At 62.5% G+C, this 20,704-nt stretch overlaps 2 protein-coding genes across 3 annotated transcripts; one reads left to right on the forward strand and one right to left on the reverse strand.

Annotated features, from left to right (window-relative positions):
• UBALD2 (UBA like domain containing 2) lies at window positions 1–5,135 on the forward strand. 2 transcript variants are annotated; one of them, XM_016127323.2, is made up of 3 exons: window positions 1–385; window positions 639–701; window positions 4,167–5,135. In XM_016127323.2, exons 1-3 carry the CDS (start codon window positions 266–268, stop codon window positions 4,485–4,487), a joined length of 504 nt encoding a protein of 167 aa, XP_015982809.2. In that variant the 5' UTR covers window positions 1–265; the 3' UTR covers window positions 4,488–5,135. The 2 variants fall into 2 exon arrangements, with proteins under 2 accessions (XP_015982809.2, XP_015982819.2); XM_016127333.2 differs by having other exon boundaries at window positions 4,170–5,135.
• A 2,592-nt stretch (window positions 5,136–7,727) lies between these two features.
• QRICH2 (glutamine rich 2) lies at window positions 7,728–20,699 on the reverse strand (the record flags this gene model as incomplete). Its single annotated transcript, XM_036223356.1, has 17 exons — window positions 7,728–7,909; window positions 8,498–8,578; window positions 9,318–9,446; window positions 10,111–10,198; window positions 10,579–10,726; window positions 11,054–11,257; window positions 11,930–12,031; window positions 12,276–12,341; window positions 12,965–13,086; window positions 13,221–13,385; window positions 13,581–13,655; window positions 13,751–13,876; window positions 14,605–14,859; window positions 17,512–17,626; window positions 18,082–18,170; window positions 18,679–18,764; window positions 19,586–20,699. Coding segments are annotated over 17 exons (3,147 nt in total), but the record flags the coding sequence as incomplete, so codon positions are not given.
• Between the last annotated feature and the right edge of the window lie 5 nt (window positions 20,700–20,704).

The raw sequence follows: 20,704 nt of genomic DNA on the forward strand, positions 1-20,704 counted from the left end.
AACGTCCGCTGCGATCCGGGAGCCGGCCGAGCGGCGCAGGCCAATCAGCGGCGGCAGCTCGCGGCCCCCGAACGTTGGGACACGGCCCCGCCCCGCGCTGTTGTTTGTGTGTCGGCGGCCGCGGGAGCGGGACCACAACACTAGCCCGGCGGGCGGCGGGGCGGCCTGAGGCGCAGGGTCCGGAGGCCGCGGGCGGCGGCGAGCGCGACCCGAGGGCGGCCAGCCTCCCGCGGCCGCCGAGCCCGACCGCGCGCCGGCCGGAGCCATGTCGGTGAACACGGATGAGCTGCGGCACCAGGTCATGATCAACCAGTTCGTGCTGGCCGCGGGCTGCGCGGCCGACCAGGCGAAGCAGCTGCTGCAGGCGGCCCACTGGCAGTTCGAGGTGCGTGCGGGCCGCGGCGAGCGCGCCGGGCCGGCCCCGGTGGCGGGCGCCGGGGCGGGGGCGCGCGCCGCGCCGGCCGGGCCGCTCTATTTATATCGCCCGTAAGGCGATCCGCGGCCGCGAGGTCGCTCACGCGGGGCGCGGGGCGCGGGGCCCGCGGGCGGGGGGCGGCGCCGAGGGCCCCGGGGCTGGGCCGGCGGACTCCCCGCCGCGGCCCCGCTAACCGCCGCGCTGCCGCTGTGTTTGCCCGCAGACCGCCCTCAGCACGTTTTTCCAGGAAACCAACATTCCCAACAGCCACCACCACCACCAGATGGTAAGTGCGGCCGGCGCGGCGGGAGGGCGGGCGCGGGCGCGGGCCGCAGCCCCCCGCCGCCGAGGGCGCGGGCCGGGGGCCGCTGTCAGCCGCCGGCGGTGACAGCCATGTTGCCGGGGAGCGCCGCGCCGCGATGTAAACAAAGAGCCAAAATGTCTTCCAGGAAAGAGCGGCTCCCAGGCCGGCCGGCTCGCCCCGCCGTGCGGTCCGGCTCCCGGGCTGCTGTCTCTCTGCCCAAAAGCCTCGTGCCCGCCGCTCCCTTCCCCCCCAGCCCCGGGGAAAGGGGTAGGAGGGAGGCGAGGGTGGTCTAGGAGTCGCGGGGCCGCAGGGAGCGGGGAGGGGGCTCAGGTGAGAACTGGACGCCTGGGGAGCTGGGTGGGAGCCCTAGCGAAAGAAGGGGACTGGGAGCTGGGGTGTCTGTGTTTGCGGGGGTCCCCTCTTAGTGTTGGCCTTGGCAGCAGCCTCCCCCTCCCCCACAACAGCCCAGCTCTACAGGGAACAGGAAAGGGATAAAGCCACCCTGGCTGGGAGCTGGGCTCGACCCACAGAGGTATGCTCTCTCTTTCCTGTTTATGGAAAAGGGACATACCCTGAGCATACAGATTTCGACAAGAAAATGCCAAGAATTTGCATTTAATCTCAGTGTGTGAAGATACATAAGTCCAGGAAACAGGAGAGGTTCGCGTCTGGATTTGCTTGCTTCTCTTTTCCCAGCTGGCCCCCAGGCCAGAGCCTTTGCCCTCCTGGCCCTGGGGATCCTGCTTTCCAGAGGCATAGCACATCCCTTTCACTTTAGAGGCCGGAATGCCTTGTCTACCCCTTCCCCCCACCCCCCTCCTGGTTACCTATTAGCCCTGTTGGGGGAGGAGGGACTGGGCTCCAGCCCTAAGGATTGTAAAACATTATTCTCCCTGGAGATCTGTTGTGGCTTCTGGAGTGCATTTTTGGCATTTTTTGACACTTGGTGTCCTTGCCTCTGGCTCATTTTTCAGAATTGCTGCATGGCCTGGAGGAGTTGTAAATGGCTCCTCTGTTGTGTCTTGTCCTGGGCACCCTGTTTTCAAATAGAGGGGTCTGTTTTGACCTTTCAACCAGGTATTTCTTGGAATGGCTCATACTGTATGCAAATCAATAAAACAAACAGCGTTAGAATATGGTGGGCAAATTGTGCTGGTGCAGGGCTGGGTCACTGGGACTGGGCTCTTCATAAGTGAGAGATGTCGGCAGGACACCCTCCCCTGAGCCCGACCGACCGTGGGAAAGCTCCGGCTCCCACCTTGTGCGAGATGAGCCTGGGAGCACCCCACCGCCATCTCCTCTCAAAAGGGCCTCGAGGTTTGTTCTACCAACTCTGGCCATTCGAAAAGGTCCAGAGCTCCCAAGGACAGCCATTCTGTGCTTCTGTGACAGGGAGCCTTGCCAGGAAGAGCTGGGACTGGTCCCTTTAGGTCCGATTGCTCCTTCTCTGCAAATCCCGAGGGTGGCAGGTTTTGTAACAGCCCTTATAATCAGTGTATCCATCAGTGTGCCAAGCACTGAGTACCTGATCCGCAGTGGAAAACACCCTGCCCGCAGGAGTCATTGGTTTTTTTTAGAGACAATAAATCAAAGGGAAAAGTTAAATGAAACCGCTTGGGACTAATAATGGCACAATAGCAATACCAGAAGTGGTGACCCAGGGCGTGAATGATTAACAAACGGTTATCTCATGGGTTACTGTACACTGTTGGAGGCATCGGAGATAAGGTTCCTGGGTTGGGCTGGGAGGGGCCGGGTAGGGGAGGCGGACACTATAGTCTGGAAGCCGCCGGACATTAGCAGGGTGCAGTGGACGGGTATGTCCGAGAGCTGGAAATCACCCATTGTTGTTAGCAGCATGGAGCTGGAGGGGCCTTTCGTGCATCTGGTCCAAACCCCTGATTTGATGGAAACAGAAGATCCAGAGAGGTTAAGAAATTTGCCCAAGCTCACACAGGCAGGCCGGCACAGGCCTGTTCTGATCCAGGCCGTCCTCCGCAGCGGGGTGGCTGTTTGAGGAGACCGTCCATGCTGGCTTGGCGAACTAGGGAAGTTGGTCACGATGCTGTGATGCAATTGGCTTCCACCTCCACCCCCCATTCACTGTTTCCTGCTGCCGAGAAGTCAGCCTGGGGTGGGGGGTAGGGGCGGGGAGTAGTGAAGGGAGGAGGGAAATGCTCTGGGTGAGGCCAGGCCTGTGGCTGCCCCTGAGGAGGACAATAGTCAGCGAGCTTCCTAGCTGCCGACGGGCGGCCCAGTTAACAGGCCGGGGGTATCACCCACCCCCGCTCCCTATTTCTGACTGGAGTTTGACTGCAGAGCTGTGAAAGCTCCTTTTCTGCCAGGTGAAGAGCCCTAGAATTTTGCTCCCCTACCCCCATGCCTGGGGGAGGGGCCTGTGTAGCTAAAATTAGGAGAAATTCAAAGAAGGGCTCCCATGGCTTCCTGGGAAAGGCAGAAGCGGCCTGCCAGGTCGGCATGGCTTGGTGTAAGCTGTCAGCCTGTCCCTGGCTGCCTCTTCCACGGGCCCCTGGAGAGTGAGGTGCCTGGTGAGGTTTTTGTGGATGTCTGGCTACCCCCGGGAAGAGCTGAGAGGGGCCGAATGCCTGCAACACTGCCTACCTCTGGCCAAGAGGAGCATGTGGGGAGATGCTCGGGGACATAGGAAGCCGCAGTACCTGGTGTTTGTACTTGGGGAGCCCAGGTCCGAAGTTGCACTTGACTATGGGTACAGACGAGCCGGGGCTGGGTGGAGGGAGGGTAAGAGCTTGGGCCTGCAGACTCGGGAGCCTAGAAATTCCAGCAGCTTGGACCTCGCAGTGAGTGTGCTTTTGGTCCAGTGACTTGAACTTGGGGCCTCAGTTTCCTCATCTGTAATCCAGAGAGAATAAGGGAAATGACTTAGCATCGTTGTGAGAAGTAAGATACGGAGGCGAAGGCTCTGCACCCCTCCGGCTGTTTATTAATGGAGGACAAACCCCACACACTGAGAAAGTGGCCTCTCCACGGTCGGCCCTGGAGACGGAGCCTGGGTCCGGCCTCACCCCCTGACCGGCAGCCTCGGGACGGCTGAGGGTGGGTCATGGAGGGAGCAGCTGGTTTCTCGCTCTGTGTGGCGCCGAGCAGGGCGACCTGGGCTGCTCTCTCGTCCTCGCTTCAGTCCGTCACCCCGGCTTCTGGTTAGAATTAACCATTTACTCCTGACGCTCTTCAGGGTGTTGTTCCTAAGCATCGTGAAACATTCTTTGGGTTTGATGAAAATCGTCGGGTTTGTCCTTATTTTTCATTCTTCCCAGCTCAGGGCGAGGGTGGGGTGCTTTCGTCCCGTCGAAGCTGCCGTGGTCTGGGGAAGCCTGGGCGATCCCCGCTGGAAGGCCCCCCAGGACCAGGAGGTGTGGCTCGGAGGGCCAGGGGGACAGCCCTCCTGACACCCCTGTCCTCTCTCAGCAGATGTGCACCCCCAGCAACACGCCAGCCACGCCGCCCAACTTCCCCGACGCCCTGGCCATGTTCTCCAAGCTCCGCGCCTCCGAGGGCCTGCAGAGCGCCAACAGCCCCATGACGGCCGTGGCCTGCTCGCCCCCTGCAAACTTCAGCCCCTTCTGGGCCTCGTCCCCGCCCAGCCACCAGGCCGCCTGGATCCCCCCGTCGTCCCCAACGGCCCACAGCCTCCACCACCTCCACCACCCACAGCCCACGTGGCCCCCCGGAGCACAGCAAGGAAGCTCCCAGCAACAAGCCGTGGCTGCCGTGGACGGCCAGAGATGAGACTGGACGCCGCCGGGCGCTGGGCCGGAGCTGGGGGCCGTCCGGGGTCGTGGGGACACGCAAGGGCCAGGGTGGGGGGGCCGGGCGGGCGTGGGTTTCCTGAAGATCGCACTGGAAGATTTTATAAAAGAATTTTTGGGGGCGGGGGCACAGTAAACTTCCTGAGCCACTTGGGTCCTTCAGGAGTTTCTCTTCGGGCAGGTTTTCTCTTTTTAATATATAACGATAATATATATGAATATATAAATGTAACTAATGTATGTGAGAACGGGGCTGGCTGGCCTGGGGTACTGGGGTCAGAGGGGAGGGGCCCTGGGGTCAGCACCCCTTCCTCCGCCCCAGTCCCACGGTGGTAGGTGCTTCGAAGCCAGGCTGCACGGTCCGGAATGGGAGAGAAGACTGTCGGAGGGGCTCCCGGACGTGCCTGGTGGCCGGAGACGTGGGAGCCTCTGTCACTACGAGGTATCTCCACCCCCAGTTGGTGGCTGGGGTCAAAGGCCCAGGCTCTGCGTGGGGCTTGCCTCTCCTGTGCCCAGGCCCAGAGGATGGCAGGGTAGAGAGCTTGCCTCTGGATTTAGCTCCCAAATCAATCATCTCACCAGGGTGAAATTTTAATTTAAAAGCTTAAAAAGAGACTTTTCTAACTTCCCTGGTTTGCGGTGCCTTTATTTGCCTTGGTAGGAAGAGCTGTCTCCTTGGGAAGGGGTGGGGGGCAGAGGGCGGGGGAGGGGACTGGCTTCGTTGCCTGGAGGCTGGTCTGGGTGTTTGACTAGGGCTAGCCAGCTGGGGGGGCAGGTGGTAGGACAGGTTGGGTCCAGTCAGGTGCGGGAAGCAAGAGGGAGGACGGGTGTGGCTAGGTTCCTGTGACCTCCACCCTCCCATGTGGCCCACTGCAGGCTGGCCCTCAGCGCTCAGCCCTGAGTCCTCACCTACAGTGAGGGTGGGGGGCAGTGGGCACGCCCCCCCTTCCAGCCGGGTCCATCTCTGCTATTCCTGCCCTCGGCCTCCTTCGCGGTAGCATGTCCCTGTGTACGCGTTGTGTGGCCATGATCCAAAAGTCACACAAGGCTGTCAGCCCCAGAGAACGGGGGGAGCCCAGCGCCTCCAAGCATCAGCTCTGAGGCCGGAGGCAGTTCCTGCCTCATGGGGCCCCTCAACTTCTCCTGGGTGGCAGGTGAGTGAGGAGCAGCCTACTCAGCTGGCCCAGGCCCGGCTTCTTTTGGGGGCCCGTCGCCCCACACCACCCCTTCGACGTGTGTGCAAACTCATGGGTTCTCGTCTCTCCCTGGGCAGCCAGGCGCCGCAGTGGACAGTGCTGTAGCTCAGGACTCGGGGGCCTGGAGGTTTGGGCCCAGATTGAAGTGAGGCCTGCGAAGGGCCGGCCCTGTCCCTAGCTTGCCTGTGGGGCCGCCAGTCCCTCTGCATGTGACCATGAACTTTGAGGCTGGGTTCGGCCTTTCAGTTTTGTTTCCTGGTTGGAAACCCCTGAGGCCCCTCCCACCCTCGCCCCAGCCCCTGCCCACCTGTGCTTTCCCAGGCTGGGAGGGGAAACCCCCCTTGGGTGCGTGGGCGAGCTTGCTAGGGCTTGGGCTGGGCCCACCCCCGCAGTGGGCACAGCTTGGGGAGGGTGAGCAGCTCCCAGGTGCAGGGCTCGGGGGCTGGGGGCTGCCCTGAGCTGCTTGGGGAATGGCACTCCTCGGCCTTCTGGGGTGGTGAGGGAGGCCTGGGCACAGGGGGCCGGCCTGCCCCTGCTGCTGCTCCCCTTGCCACGCCGGTCGGGCTGGACTCTGGGCCAGGAACCTGCCATTTCTCGGGGAGGGCGAGAGCAGCAGCGGGCTGTGCGGGAGCAGAGGAGCCCAGCCCCGGCGTGGGGAGCAAGACTGCGTCCCCAGTCCGGGTGGCCCCTGGCCTCCCAGGCCTCCCATCTAGCACTCTGTCATTAGGTAAAGATGAATGGGATCCAGGCAGATGAGGGAAGAAGGGGGAAGCCCCCTCCTGCAGGGAGCACCTGTCTTACCCCGTGACGCCCCCAACAAACCCCACCCTTCGTTGCCCACACAGCCTGGGGACGGGGAGAAACCCGTTTCTGGGCTGTTTCCTGCCACACTTTCTTTTCCTGTGCGATTCCGTCACTCTCCCCTCACACCCTAAAGCAGGCCTCTTGCCCCAGACGTCCCTTTCCCAGGTCATGGGGTGGGCGGAGCCCCACCTTTGAGGAGGGAGTCTGTGAAAACAGACTTGAAGACAGCAAACTGCTCGGATGACTTCAGCGGCCTGGGGGTGGGGGCAGCTCTGCCTTGTCCCTGGGGCTCGGACTGGGAATGGGGGCTTGTCCTCCCCAGCAGCCGCACCTGCCTGGGCCCGGCCACGCTCACTGTGCTCCTCTGTCCCCTCCCACCTGCCAAGACCTTTGGCACAAAGGAATTGGGGGGAGGGGGACAGCAGTAAGCCCTCTTGCCAGTGAAGAAAGGCAAATGGAGCTGACTAGGCTGGAGCAGGACAAGGCAAGGCCTCCCAGGCTAGGAGCTTTCACTCTGTTTTGCGGGGTTGGGAGCAGGGAGATGGGCTAGCCCTGGCAGCCGCTGCATCTGAGCCCTCCTGCCTCGGCAGCCAGTCAAGGGTAAGCTGCAGAGGACCGCAAAGAAGCCTTCCCAGGTGGCTGGGGGCACGGCTTCCCTGGTCTCCGTGCCACGAGCCAGGCACGGCCCGGAGCTGGCAGCGGGAGAGGGGCAGGACGCTGCCACCCTCGCCTTTGCTCCAAGGAATGGCTTGCTCACAGACACCGTATTTCCCAACCTCTCCAGAGGCCCCAGGGAGCAGGGCCACCCTTCAGGCCAGCTTCCCCAACGGGAGGGCGGGGCCGGGGACGGCGGCAGCCCACGGCCTGACTGAGGTCTGGACAGAGCCAGTAGGTGCAAGCAGGCCCCATGCTGGCCCGCCAGGCCCTGGAGCCAGGCGTCTGCCCGGCACTGCCCCCTCCCCACTCTGGGCACACTACTTGGCCGCCCTGAAGACTGAGCACCCTCAGAGGATGGCTCGATCTGTTTTGGAGACCGTGGAATAATGTTTAGGCTACAAGTTAGATCCCCTCTCCAAGACAAGGTCTGTCCCCTGGACCTGGGGACGGTCTGGAGGGCCCCCAGCCTGCGGCGGCCCCTCCCCCTCACTGCGCTGTCCTGAGCCAGGACCAGGGAAGGCTCGCTGCCCAGCTGCTCCCTAAGCATTTATTTACAGCCCTGCTCAGTGAGCAGTGGTGGACCGAGGGCCCCGGGTGGGCTCCTCGAGCCCCTCCCCAGGAGGCATGTCCAGGGGCATCTCCCGGCCCGCCGCCATCTCGCTGGCGCTGGGCAGGTGGGCTGCGTTGGGCTGGGAGAAGCGCCCCTCGGAGGAGACCGGCCGGTCTGTCCGTTGACGGGAAGGAGCTGCGAGACAGGAGGGGTGAGAGGTTTTCCTCGCTCCCCGAGCCCACCAGCGGCCCACCCCAGCCTGCCCAAGGCCCAGGGCAGGCGGAGCAGCCCTGCTGGCCAGGCGGAGCAGGGGACGTGAGCCCCACGCCCCGGCTGGGGTGCACGGCACAGGTCCTCAGCGGAGCCCCTGGCAAAGCTCCTTTATCATCAGGTGAAAAATCCACAAGCCCTCTGTCGGGGCCAGGAGCTGCCCCTTTGGTGACCTTTCCTCGATGACACAGGGACCATTTGGTCGACGTTCACAGAATAAGTGCGGGGACCTCCCCTAAGAACCCCCCCTCCTGCTCCCGTGGCATTTAAGCGGCCCTGGAGCAGACGGCGGGCGGCCTGGGAGAAGGCAGCCAAGTGCCTCCGAGAACGCAGTTCCACGGCCCTGCGGCCGGCCTCTGCGCCCCGCACGCGGCTCCCTAGCTGTGCGACCTTGGGCGGCGCCTCCCCAGCTCCGTGCCTCAGTTTCCTCAGCTGCGAGTGAGGCTGACAGTGGCCCCTGCATCCTAACGGTGGTGCAGGGACGAACGCTGGTTCCCACTTGCAAAATGTGACCAGCGGGGGCTGGTGAGGAGCCCTCGGTGACAGCCAGGTGCCACGGCTCCCCCAGGGCCTCCTCCAGGCGCTCGCGGACTGCTGGAGCCGGAAGGGACGGCAAAGAGCACCAGGGCCGGGGGGGCCCTTGGCCCCCCGGAAGCTCCTGCAGGCGGCTGTGGGCGCCGCTTTTCTACGGGACGAAGGTCGGCAGTTTCATTAGACTCTCGTGGGGGCCCCGACTCTAAGCAGCACTGACCCGGCTCCCCCTTTACTGACAATGAGGAAACTGAGGCTCAGAGAAGGGGAGACTTGCTTACAGTTACTCGGAAGTGACCTGGCCACCTGCCCCCACCCCCGCGGCCAGTGTCCCTTTCTGGCCCCCATGTGTGGCTGAACCCCGGAAGCCCTTAGTTCTCTAACTTGCAGGCAGGATTTAGCCCCTTGGGGGAGAGCAAGAGACTCTGGGGACCTTCCAGACCTGGGGGCAGACAGAGGGGTTCCGGGGGCCCTGGGGCCACCGCACAGAGCCCGTGAGCACTCGCTCGGGGACAGTCAGCAGGGGAAGGACCTGGGCCCGAGGCGGTCTTGGGCTGCGGTCCTGCCCCTAGTTCCTCTTCCGTGGAATGGGGACAGTGACAGTGCCTACCCCACAGACCTGGAATACGTCCAGCACTCAGTGACCAGGGGTGTCCTCTCCTTCCTCCTCCCGTCCCATCCCCCGGCTCCCAGGCCCTTCCTCTCTCCAGGGGCGTATACCAGCCGTGGGCAGGGGCGAGGAGGGGAGGGGCCGGTGCCGAGGCCCCCCAGGAGGACCCCCCGCCCCCCGGAGGGCAGCTACCTGAGGTGCTGCCGACCAGCAGCTGCGCGCTCTGAGGCCGGGAGGGCAGCTGGCTGCTGTCGCTGAGTAACTGCTGCCGGGGCACGTGGGACCGGGACGGCTTGGCCTTGTGCCTGTTGACCCCCGAGTCTGACGGGCACAGGGGGGAGCACGGTCGGCTCTGCGTCACCCAGTGAGGGCTCCGTGGGGACCCGCGGGGGTGGGGAGAGGGCCGGTCACGGCCGGCCTCGGCCAGGCCTTCTCAGTCTGAACTCGTTGACGTGCCCTTTATAAGCACCTCGTCCATTCGTACGTCCGTCTGTCTGTCCACCCCGCCACACACACTCAGCCGTCCTCCGAGGACCCCCACATCGGCCCTGCGCCACGTGCTGGGCAGGCTCTGACCCCGGGCTCACAGCCCAGAGTGGAAGGGTGCCCACGCGGCTGGACGCCCGGTGGGCGGCGAGCAGCAGCTCTCTGAAGGGCTGGCGACCTGGAGTGGGCCTCCAGGGGACCGGGACGTTCCCCAGTGTTCAGGGCCTCAGGACGGGGCAGGGCTTGGGCGTGGTGAGCCGGGGACAGAGGCTGAGGCAGGAGGATGAAGGCTGGCGGGAGAGGGCGGGGCCGCGGCTGGACTGCGTCGCCACCTGCACACGGTGACCTGGGGCTTTCGGAGGCCTGAACGTTGGGAGTTGGGGAGGCAGAGAAGAAAGCAGTGGCCCCCGAGAACTGTCTGGCCGTCCAGGAGCGGAACAGATCCTCTGGGCCCCAGAGCGAGGCGTCTGCGGGGTGGCTGGGCCACCTGGATACTCACTGTCTCTGTTTGGGATGCCTGGCAGCCGTGTATCCATCCGTCCCTTGTAGATATGTCCGTCCAGGCCCAAGATATCCACCTCATCGTGCTGCGGAGGCGGGCAGGCAAGCTGTGACCGCGTGGCACCCACAGCTCGACCCCTCCTGCCTCCACACAGAGCGCTGTCCTCGCCCGACCCGGCACCCGACGGTGCTCGGCACCCTCCCAGGGGTTCTGGGTGGAGGGAGGTGGAGGGGCTGCCCTCCTGAGGCCTGTGGTGGGGGTGGTGGCACCAGGCGGGTGGTGGCCAGGTGGGCGTTCCTCGTCCCAGCAAGGCCGAGAGCCCGAGGCTTTCACTGCATCCGAGGAAGACACCGCCCAGGGCAGAGGGTCGGATGAGGGGCCCCCGGGTGGTTGTCCTGAGTGACTGGAGAGCCTGGGGTCATGTCAGGGCCCTCCCCCGCTGTGGCCCGCAGGCAGCACCCCGACCTTCATGGCGACCTGGATCTCCTCGCTGGGGCACAGGCCCTGGGACAGGTGCTGCAGGCGGCTGCGGCGGTAGGGGTAGGTGAGGGTGTGGCTGCCCCCGCAGCGCCGAGGCACGGTCGAGTACGTGTAGTCGGCCATGTCTGGCACCCTGCGACGAAGACAGCGAGCTCTGGGGACAGGTGTGACCCGAGACACACCTGCGGTGGGGGCCGGCCGGAGGGCGTGGGGGTGGCTGTCTTCAGGGCTCTCTGGGAGCCAGGGCGGGAACAAGGGGCAGAGCAGGTGCGCGCGTGAGCCAAGCGACCTCCTGGCCTGCTGTCCTGCTGACCGCGCACTCACGCTCGCTCTCCACACACACACGTTCACACACACGTTCACACACACTCACACCCCCCCGCCAGGGCTTTCCCCGCAGCGGGGGCGGGCAGAGCCGAGTCCGGCCGGGCCCACTGCGTGCGCCCGCCGCCTGTCCTACCGCTTGTAGCAGGGGGAGCTGAGGCACTGGGCCTGCAGCAGCTCGCGGATCATCTGGCTGCTGGCCTTGACCGAGCCCCCGAAGTGGATCTGCACCTTCTCGATGTCCATCAGCATCTTGGAGTGCATGGTGCGCAGGCGGCCCACGCTCCGCTCCATCTGCGCCAGGTCGCCCCGCGGGCCGGCCGGTGCCCCCAGCTTTAGGCTGCGGACACGGGCGAGTGGGGGTGAGGGGGCCACACCGCCCTGAGCCCACGCTCGGGCAGAGCCCCGGCCCACGCGCCCCTCCAGCGACCCGTTCCCGCAGGGCCCTATGTGGGCGGCAGCCCTCTCCACGTCCCCGAGGGACCACAGCCGGACTTGCCAGGGGAGGTTTCCTGAGGCGAGAGAGCGCAGGAGAGCCCCCCCAGAGGGAAGCCCTGCTTCTGCAGCTAACGCGGGCTGGTGGCGCTGGCCTCTCCCTGCCCCCATACGCCAGGCCCCGCATGCCTGGAGCCCCCAGGGCTCCAAGGGACAGCTTGAAAACCATCCTTTCTGTTGGACCCCCATCCTGAGGAGGCGGGAAGGCAGCAGGGAGGCGGGCAGGGCCGAGGGAGCATGAAACAGCGCCCCCACTCATCCCCCCACATTCGCCGAGCGATGCCCCCCACGCCAGGGCTGCTGGGACAGCTGAAGGACCCGGGGGTGTGAGGACGTGAGGAGGAGCCGCCAGCAGGGGCCGGAAGGCAGGAGAGTCCGAGTCCTCCCTCTTCGTCCCCCCTCGCTCAGCCCCGGAAGGGCTACGTGCCAGGCCAGACGTCGCCTGCTGGTCCCCCTGGCCCCCGCCCTGAGGAGGAGCGCCCACCCCCCGCCCTGGGCAGGGCTCCGCGGCCCGTACTTGCGGCTCTGCTGCCGGACCTGCTCCAGCTCGAAGATGGTGTAGGGGCGGGTGGAGCGGTGCCCGGGCAGGCACGGGCCCACAGGGGTCACGGGCAGGATTCTGGGCAGGGACAGAGGGAAGGTGAGGGTCGACGTGCGAGAAAGGCCGTCGTCCAAACCTGCGTGCCACCTGTCTGAGGGGTCTCCCCGCCCTGGGGCTGGGCGCAGGGCCGAGGGCAGCAGCAGTGGACCCGTGATGGAGGGCAGGAGGGGACACGAGCCGGAGGCAGTAGGGAGGGGGGGGGGCGGCGGGATACAGTCCCACCCGCCCACCCCCATCATGGCCGCCAGCTGGGGTCACTCACTGTCCAGTCACAGGTGTCTCTAAGGGACGGTCACATGACAGGCAGTGGAAATGTGCCAAGAGCTGCCTGTAAGGAATGAGACCCATGGCGGTGAGCGCCCTGTCCAGGGGTGCAGAGCGGGAGAGACGGAGAACCCGCCTCCAGGCTGGCTGGAAGCTCAGCTCACCAGAGGGCAGGTCCCAGGCCCCCCCAGGCTGCTCCTGGCCCTGCCAGGGGGTGGGTGGGGGGGACTCGCCAGCTCCCAGACCCGCCCCTCATCACTCACCCGGCGCACACCGCACCTCTCCTAACCCGGACCCTGAGGGGTGCCCCACCTAATCCTCAAGGGCCCTCTGGTGGCCAATAATGAAAATCCTGGGATTTGCGCTGCCACGGGCCAGGTCCCCCAGGAGGGGTTCCAGCTCTGGGGACTGAGGATCCCTCCGTGTCCCGGGGGTCTGTGGTAGCAGCCCCGAACCCGGAGGGCCTAACATCAAGAGGCTGGAGCTAGAAGGGCTTTTGGGCTCTAACATTCTGTCACTCCTACTGCGGGGCAGTCCCTGGCGGGATCGGCCATTCCCCTGGAGTGCACTGTGTGCCGGCAGGAGCTGTTCGTCTAGGGACCCCCAGCCCTCCCCCCACCCTCACTCCGAGAGCGAGAGCGAGCGGGGCTCCCCCCCGCCCCTCCCCCGCGGTCCTCCTGGCCCCACCTCCGCATGGCCGCCGCCTCGTCCGCCTGGTAGAGTGGGGGGCGCTCTTTGAGCTGCTGTCGCAAGGACTTCCACCGGTCCTCCAGCGCGTGCTTCACGGGGTCCAGCTCCAGGCGGTCCAGCTGCGGGGGGCGGGTGGGGGAACCCGGTGTGCTCCAAGGGAGTAGGTCGGGGCGGGGTTGGGGGGTCCGCAGTGCCGGGAGAGGGGGGCGCTGTCCTGATCCCGGGAAGCCCGGAGCCTCTTTTTGGCCCTCACCTTGTTGTCCATCTCTGTCAGGAGCCTGTCCAGAATCTTCTGCCAGTCCTGCTCCTGCCCGCTCATCTTGGCCACCAGCTCCTGCATCATGTGGTTCAGCTGCTCCGTGGTGGCGTCGAACTGGACGCGGCTCACTTTGGCTGCCAGGGCGCTCTTGTCGGCTTTCTGCCAGCAGAGAGGGCAGAGAGGGAGGGCCATGCGGGGCGCCGCCCTCCGAGGTGTCGACCCTGGCGCTGCGCCCATGCCCGCACCCGCATGGGCTCCCCGCCACTCTTAGCCTTTCACGGGACGACCCGCGAGACCGTCGGGGACCCCGGGGGGCGGGGGGAGGGGGGAGGCTCCCCGGGGCCTGGGCCTCACCACGTCGATCTCCATCTCCAGGTGCTCCCTGTTGGCCTTTTCCTTCTCAAGCTTCTGTAGACCCTGGTACAAGACCTGGGCAGCCGAGAGAGCAGAGAGTAAGGAGCAAGGCGCTGAACCACACCCAAGCCCCCTCCGCCCCGGCCCCCGCCGCCCCGCCAGCCCCTCACATCGATGTCCTTCTGCTTCTGCCGGTGGTCCTCGATGAGGTTGCTGGTGGTGATGTTGAGCTTCTCGCAGTCACCCTGCACCTGCAGGATGGCGCTCTGGACGTGCCCCAGCAGCTCCTCGTCTTGCTGCGGGAGGGACACAGGGCGGGCTCCCTGAGGCCACGGAGAAGCCCCGCCCACCGGGCGTGTTCCCGCCCCTTAGAAGCCAGACTGGGTCTGCCCCCCCCCCCCCAGCGGGGTCGCCTCTGCAGCCCCACCCGCAGTGGGGAAGCTCTCTGCTCTGCCTGCGTGTCCGCCCTAGGGGACAAGCTTCGGTCTCCCGCCTCCAGGTGGACCAGCCTCGAGCGACCTAGTCAGCTGTGTTGGGGGGCGGGGGTGACCAGTAGAGGCGATCCAACCTCAGGAGTGGGGAGCTGCCCTAGGCCCCACGAGAGTCGATTTGTGGGCTACAGTCCCCCCACCTGCTCTGGGATGAATTTGAATGCGCGGCCTCGTGGCTGTCCCCGTCCGACCCGCAGGCCTGCCCTCTGGAGGGGCATGCGGAAGGGGTCCGGAACACTGGCGCCAGGGAGTCCACAATTCCTAAAGCTGCGCCAGCGTCCCCGAAGCATGTGAGTGGCACTGCCCTACTCCTCAGCCAGCTGTTGTCCCAGCCCCTGGAACCAGCTCTAGCCCATGGTCCCTCTTTGGGCATCCCTTGCTGTGACCCTATGGAAGGACAAGGGACTTTTGTTGGGTCACTAACAGGCTCCGTCCATAGAAAACTGGCCCTCAGGCGTAGGTACCACACCCTCTGGGACTCCATCAGCCCCTCCGCCCTCTGCGGGTCTCCCCAAGGGGCCGGCAGGGCTCACCTGGCTCTGGAGCTTGGATTTCTTGGAAGGCCGGGAGGCAGCCAGGTTGTTGACCATGTCCTGGAGCTGCTCGTAGCGCTGCACCAGCGTGCTGACCTGATGGCTCACGTCCAGGCTGCAGGCTGGGCACGTGGCCTCAGGGTCAATCTGGCCAGGTGCCAAGGTGATCGGGGTCTTCTCGGGGGCCATGCTCATGGACAGCAGCGTGGACGAGGACGCCAGCATGCTCTCGATGATGGTCCTGAGCTTGTCTAACTGGGTGCGGGCGAGAAAGCCAGCGCAGGGCAGTGAGCGCCGCCCGGCCGCGCTCCGTCCGTGCCGTCGCCGTCACCCTTGTGTGTGCTTTCTGCCCCTTGCCGGCCGTGATTCGGGCAGTCGCCGCACCCTCAGTGCCTTACAGAGGATGTGGCACTTAGGAGGTGCCTGATGCCTGCCCGTTACCTCGTGACGTGACGGGAGCGCCCAGGGAGTGCGGCATGAACGCTGAACAAAGCCCCGTGCAGGAGGGAGGGTTTGGGACCTTTGTCCAGCCAGCCCATTGGCGCAGTGTGGGGTCAGGTCCTCTAGTTAAGTCCTGGAGTGTGACAGCTGCTGGTCAGGGTGGATGCTTAGAAGTCCCTGATGACACACAGGCACCACTCGCCACCCTGGGGACGTGAAGGGGTGGCCCACACGCACTCTGTCCCCAGCCAGCACTAAACAACTAACAATCAAAGAAGGTGCTAAGTGCTGCCACCACTCCAGGCGGTAGCTCAGGGTCTGGGCGGGAACAAACTCCTCGCTCTTTTCTGTTTCCCATGGTCCCAGTTTGTCCCTACAAACGATTGGTCCCAGCAAGGCTGCTGATTCAAGGGCTACCAGTCCCTAGACTGGACAAAGACCTGTGACGTGTTGCCAGGCTCAGAGAGAGGGACATCGCAGGGCCTGGGATAGCCATTTTGGACCATGAGTGGGAAGGTAAGAAAGCTGAATGAAGAGCAGAATAGAGAGATGCGAGGGTATTTGAGAGAGGCGGATAAGGAAAGAGACAGAGGCAGATACACGCCAAACAGACACAGAAAGGCAGACAGGGAGTGGCCCGGACCAGACTGTCCCCTTGGCCTGGAGGTTCCACTTTTTCCAGCTCCCTGTATATGGACATACTTTCGATCAAGCTCCCCTTTTCCTGAGCTCAGTTGTGACTCTGTTACTTGCAACTGGACGAGCCTACAGAATTCTGAAAAGGTCCAAAAGAGGCTGTGAAAAGACCTTGGATCAAGAGGGTGGGCTAAATCTCTCTAGAAGACAGGAAGACACTCCCCGAATCACAGGCATTTCCGTGGAGTCAGGAAGAGTAAGTAGCAGTGAGCTTGGAAAAGGCAGGGGCCCCGGCAGCTTCGCCTGGAGAGTCGGGGACAGAGAAGGCGATTTCTTGAAGATGCTGGCCCAGGAGGCCACACTGACCAGGAGAGAGGGGATCTTCTCCCAAGTGTGGCTCCAAGGAAGCCCTAGAGGTCGCCAAGCTCTGACATGAGCTTTGGAATGACAGGTGACTCTCACACACAACAATCAGCTCTGGGTCATAAGATGGTCACACCACTGTCCCAGCAGACTTGGGAGTGGCCCAGAATGGGGCCTCTGGCACCAAGGGGCCCCCCTTGGCTAAGATGCTTTTCCTGTCTGATCCTCATATGAGCCTGTTCCCAGACCATACACTTCTCAATGGGGACATTCTGGGGTGACCAGAGATGGCATCACCCAAGATTTAAAGGCAGATGCTTTCAAGAGAGTAAAAAGACAACCCACAGAATGGGAGAAAAGATTTTCGAATCATATATCGAATAAGAATCTGGTATTCAGAACACACAAGGAACTTTCACAGCTCAACAAGAAAAACACAAATGACTCAATTTTTAAATGGGCAAAAGACCAGAACTGACATCTTTCCAAAGAAGTTATACAAGTGGCCAATTATCACATGAGAAGATGTTCATTAGTCATTAGGGAAATGCAGCCCCAAACCACAGTGAGACACCACTTCGCACCCGTTAGTAGAGCTGTCATTGTTTTTTAAATAAAAGGAAAATAGCCAGTGTTGGCGAGGACGTGGAGAAATCATCCCTCGTGGGCTGCCGGCGGGGGCGTGAGACGCTGCGGCCGCTCGGGGAGCAAGCAGTTTGGCAGTTGCTCAAATCCTTGACCGTGGAGTTTCTGTATGACCCAGCAATTCCACTCGTAGGCGTACAGCCAAGAGAAATGATGACACGCGTCCACGCAAACGCTGCTGCAGGTACGCTCAGGGCGCCATTATTCCTAACGGCCGAAGGGGAGAGACAACCCGAACGCCCTTCGGCTGAGCTGTGAGATGCAGCTTTTCAGCCGTGATGCTGAATGACATCCAAGCTACAACATGAACGCTCCCTGAAAACATGCGAAAACACGTGAAAGAGACCAGACACGGAAGGCCCCACGCGGTCCGACTCCATTTACGTGACATGTCCGGCGTGGGCGAATCCACAGAGGCAGAGCGGGCTGGCAGCGGCCAGGGCCCGGGCGGCGGGCGCGGAGGGGAGTGACTGCTGCCCGGTGCGGGGTTTCTTTCTGGGGAGAGGAAATGTTCTGGAATTCGATCGTGGTGCTGGCTGCACAACTTGCTAAATGCACTGACGTGTTCACTTTAAAAGCGTGAGTTTTCGGATATGCGAATTATGTAATTTTTAAAAATGTGGGAAGAAAGACCTCACGGTGGGTGGACATGGGCGTGTGCCCTCGGAGCCAGTTCTGGGTCAGGAGAGGCCGAGCCCTGAACACAGTCACCTCCTGAAACGCACGCATGGGAGGGGGCCTAAGGAGGGGCTGATGAGTGGGGGCGGGGCTGCCCCCTCTGAGAACGGCCGGGCCCCGCTCTGCGAAGCGTGGAAGCCTCACCTGATCCTGCAGGTAAATGGAGGCTTCGGCGACCGAGTGCTCCATGCTGATCTTGCCTCGCTCTTGGCTCTCCCTCAGCTCAGCCAGCTCCTTCTCTATGTCAGCCACGGTGACTCTGTGAGCACGAGACACGGCCTAGGCCTACCACCAGCCCAGGGGCCAGGGCCCCCAGTGCTGCGCTCCAGCCACTGGGGACCGGAGGAGGGATCAGGGCTTCTCCCCACCCCAGCAGGCTCTATCTAGGGAGCCCAAGGCCCTGCCTGTCCCAGAGGTGGGCGCTCTGTGCGCATCTAGCTGGCGAGACCTCGTGCTGCAGAGAGAGGGCTCTGAGGCGCTCTATAGCAAGTGCTGTCCTTCGGCCTCCAAGAGAGGACAGAGTCTAAGGAGCTCTTTTTCTTGGGCTCTTCCAACCCCTTGATGCTGAGCTGTTCTGAGAACCTGGGCAGCTTCCACCAGGAACTTGAACTAGCTATGGGCAACCAGGAGGAAGACAGCAGCCAGGTGAGGGTGAACCGAAGGCTACTATCGCCTCCTTGACTGAGGATGGGACGCCAGGGCAGGGGCGTTTACCTGAGGATGCCCAGCTGCAGGCCCAGCTGGCCGGCTTTCATCTCCTTTCCCATCTCTAGCTGCTTCTCGGTCTCCAGGATCTTCTGCATCTGGTCCAGCAACAAACCCGATAAAAGAGGAAGGTCAGGCAGGCTGGAATTCTCCATTTCTCAAGGTGCCTCTGCAGCCCAAGGAGCCCCTCCCCTATTCCCTAACCCTGATCCAACCCTCTGACAGAAGCCAAGGTCCCTTCCCGAAGTCTCTCTATCCATCCCGTGGACGTAGAGAGCTGGCATTAAGAGGACAACAGAAGAGCCAGCAGGCCCCTGGCCATGACCACTGGCCCCAGACCATCCCCCACGCAGCTCCAAGGCTGCTCTAGTGACATTGGCTTTAATTGGAAATGACCACATGTAATGAATGAGAGGAACACAGGCCGCCTTGTTGACTCAGCTGAATCTTAACAGCTTTGGGCTGTCAGATTTTCGATTGGAAAAGGAACAGAAGGTCCACATCCTACCTGATGGGATTTTAAAGACCCAGTGAGATAACACTACAAGCAAAAAGACAAATGAGATGATTGGCGCTCAGAGGCAGAGCAGACAGACCCTCCCTTACTTTTGCTTTTTCCTGCTGAATTTCTTTGGTCAAGGTCTTTAAGGTCTTCAGCTGTTCCTGCAGGTCTGGTGGTATGGTCTTCTGCACTGTAGCAAATACAGGCCATGGAGTCAGAAGGGTTAGGCCCTAATCCCCACTCCCAGCCCCCACCATGAAGCTACCCCAGAGACCAAGAGGATGGGCGGGGGGTGGGAAGAGGAGTAACCTCAGTCCCTACAAAACCCACCTAACGCTTAATATCCTAGAGAGCTTTGGGACCACTGGCCCGTAATTTCCACCTCATTCTCTCTTCCCTCCCCGCTGGCCCTCACATTTTCCCAGCTGCTATCCAGAGAGTCTGACTCAGGCATAAGAACCTGTCTCATTCCTCTCCTGAGGCTTCTTTGCTCCTCCAGGTTTAATTCCATCTTTTGGACCCTGGAGGCTCTAGGAGAACCCAGAATGGCTAAGAATGGACATGCTATTTTCGGGGACTCAGGAAGAAGACCAACTGCCAGGAGCTGAGGCCACGGGGCGAAGAAGATGAAACCTGTTAGGTCAGCGGGAGGGGGGAGGGCCAGCCAGATGCCTGTCTGGAGGGCTTCTCAGCTTAGTATCGGAATCCAGACCTTCCAGCCAGACATCGAAGTCCGGAACACCCAACTGATAAGGGCCCACCCTAAAGCCCGGGCGCCACGGCCCTAATCCGGATGCTCAACTGACGTTTCCCATTCTATACCCTACCTCCACATAACCCTGTAAAAACTACGCTCTCCTGTGCCAGGGTGTGACTTCTCTGGCCCTTCTCCTCTCGGAACCAGTGAACCTCGCCCGGGAACACTCTCCCAATAAAGGCTTGCTTTCGAAACGTGCTTTTGAAACTCAGAGCGAAGATAGCGGGTTCTCCTCCCCGCAACGCGGTACTCACTCATCAGTGCGAGCAGGTACTGGATCTTCTCCATCTCAGTCTGGCCGGATTTCTCCTCATCCAGCTCCTTCATCTTCTCCTTCAGCTCCATGTACAGGCTGATGAGCTCTCCCATCAGCCGGAACGTCTCCACCGCTATGGGGAAGCTCGGAGCCACTCTGTCCAGCGAATCTTTCCTCTCCCTCTGGAAATCACTCTTTTCTAGTGAGTCTTGGGCAACATCGTCTGTACTCCTGGCAAAGGTGGCATCTTGGCTTGTGGGAATTTGAATAGAAATCCCAGGTTGCTTTAGACCTAACCCTTCCTGGACATGTTGATCTACACCTTGGTACCCTGGGCCACGAGGGCCAGGATACATGAGGCCATGGAAGTCTCGGAGAGGGCGCAGACGGTCACGCTGGCCTGCACTCGGGTGTACCTGGTCACGCCGCTGTGGGCCAGGTGATACCAGATGCTCTTGATCTGGGCCTGCAGATTCCACATCTGTGCCTAATAGTGCTGGGCCATGCTGGTCTGTGCCAGGAGGCAGCAAACCTTGTCGATAGGTTTCTGCTGGTACCAAGTCCTCTTGAGCTAAACCTTGCATGGCTAGAAGTGGTGACACCTGGCCACGCTGATCTCTGCCAGGAGGTACCAAACCTTGTTGATATGGGCGTGGTGATAGGAAACTTGCAGAATCCTGGTGGAATGTCGGAAAGCCACGAAGCTCTGCGCCTGATGGTGTCAAGCCTCGTTGATCTGCACCAGGATGCCTCAAGCCATGCTGATCAGTACCAAGCTTCGTAAAATCATGTGTATATGCACCAGGTCGGACAAAACCACGTGGATAGGCTCCAGGCTGTACCCAACCACGTGGATAGGCTCCAGGCTGTACCAAACCACGTGGATAGGCTCCAGGCTGTACCAAACCACGTGGATAGGCTCCAGGCTGTACCAAACCACGTGGATAGGCTCCAGGCTGTACCAAACCACGTGGATAGGCTCCAGGCTGTTCCCAACCACGTGGGTAGGCTCCGGGCTGTACCAAACCAGGTGGGTATGCACCAGGCTGTACCAAACCACGTGGGTATGCACCAGGCTGTGCCAAACCAGGTGGATATGTACCAGGCCGTACCAAAC

The sequence above is a fragment of the Rousettus aegyptiacus genome, unplaced genomic scaffold (genome assembly GCF_014176215.1).
Source record: "Rousettus aegyptiacus isolate mRouAeg1 unplaced genomic scaffold, mRouAeg1.p scaffold_m13_p_6, whole genome shotgun sequence".
NCBI lineage: Eukaryota > Metazoa > Chordata > Mammalia > Chiroptera > Pteropodidae > Rousettus > Rousettus aegyptiacus.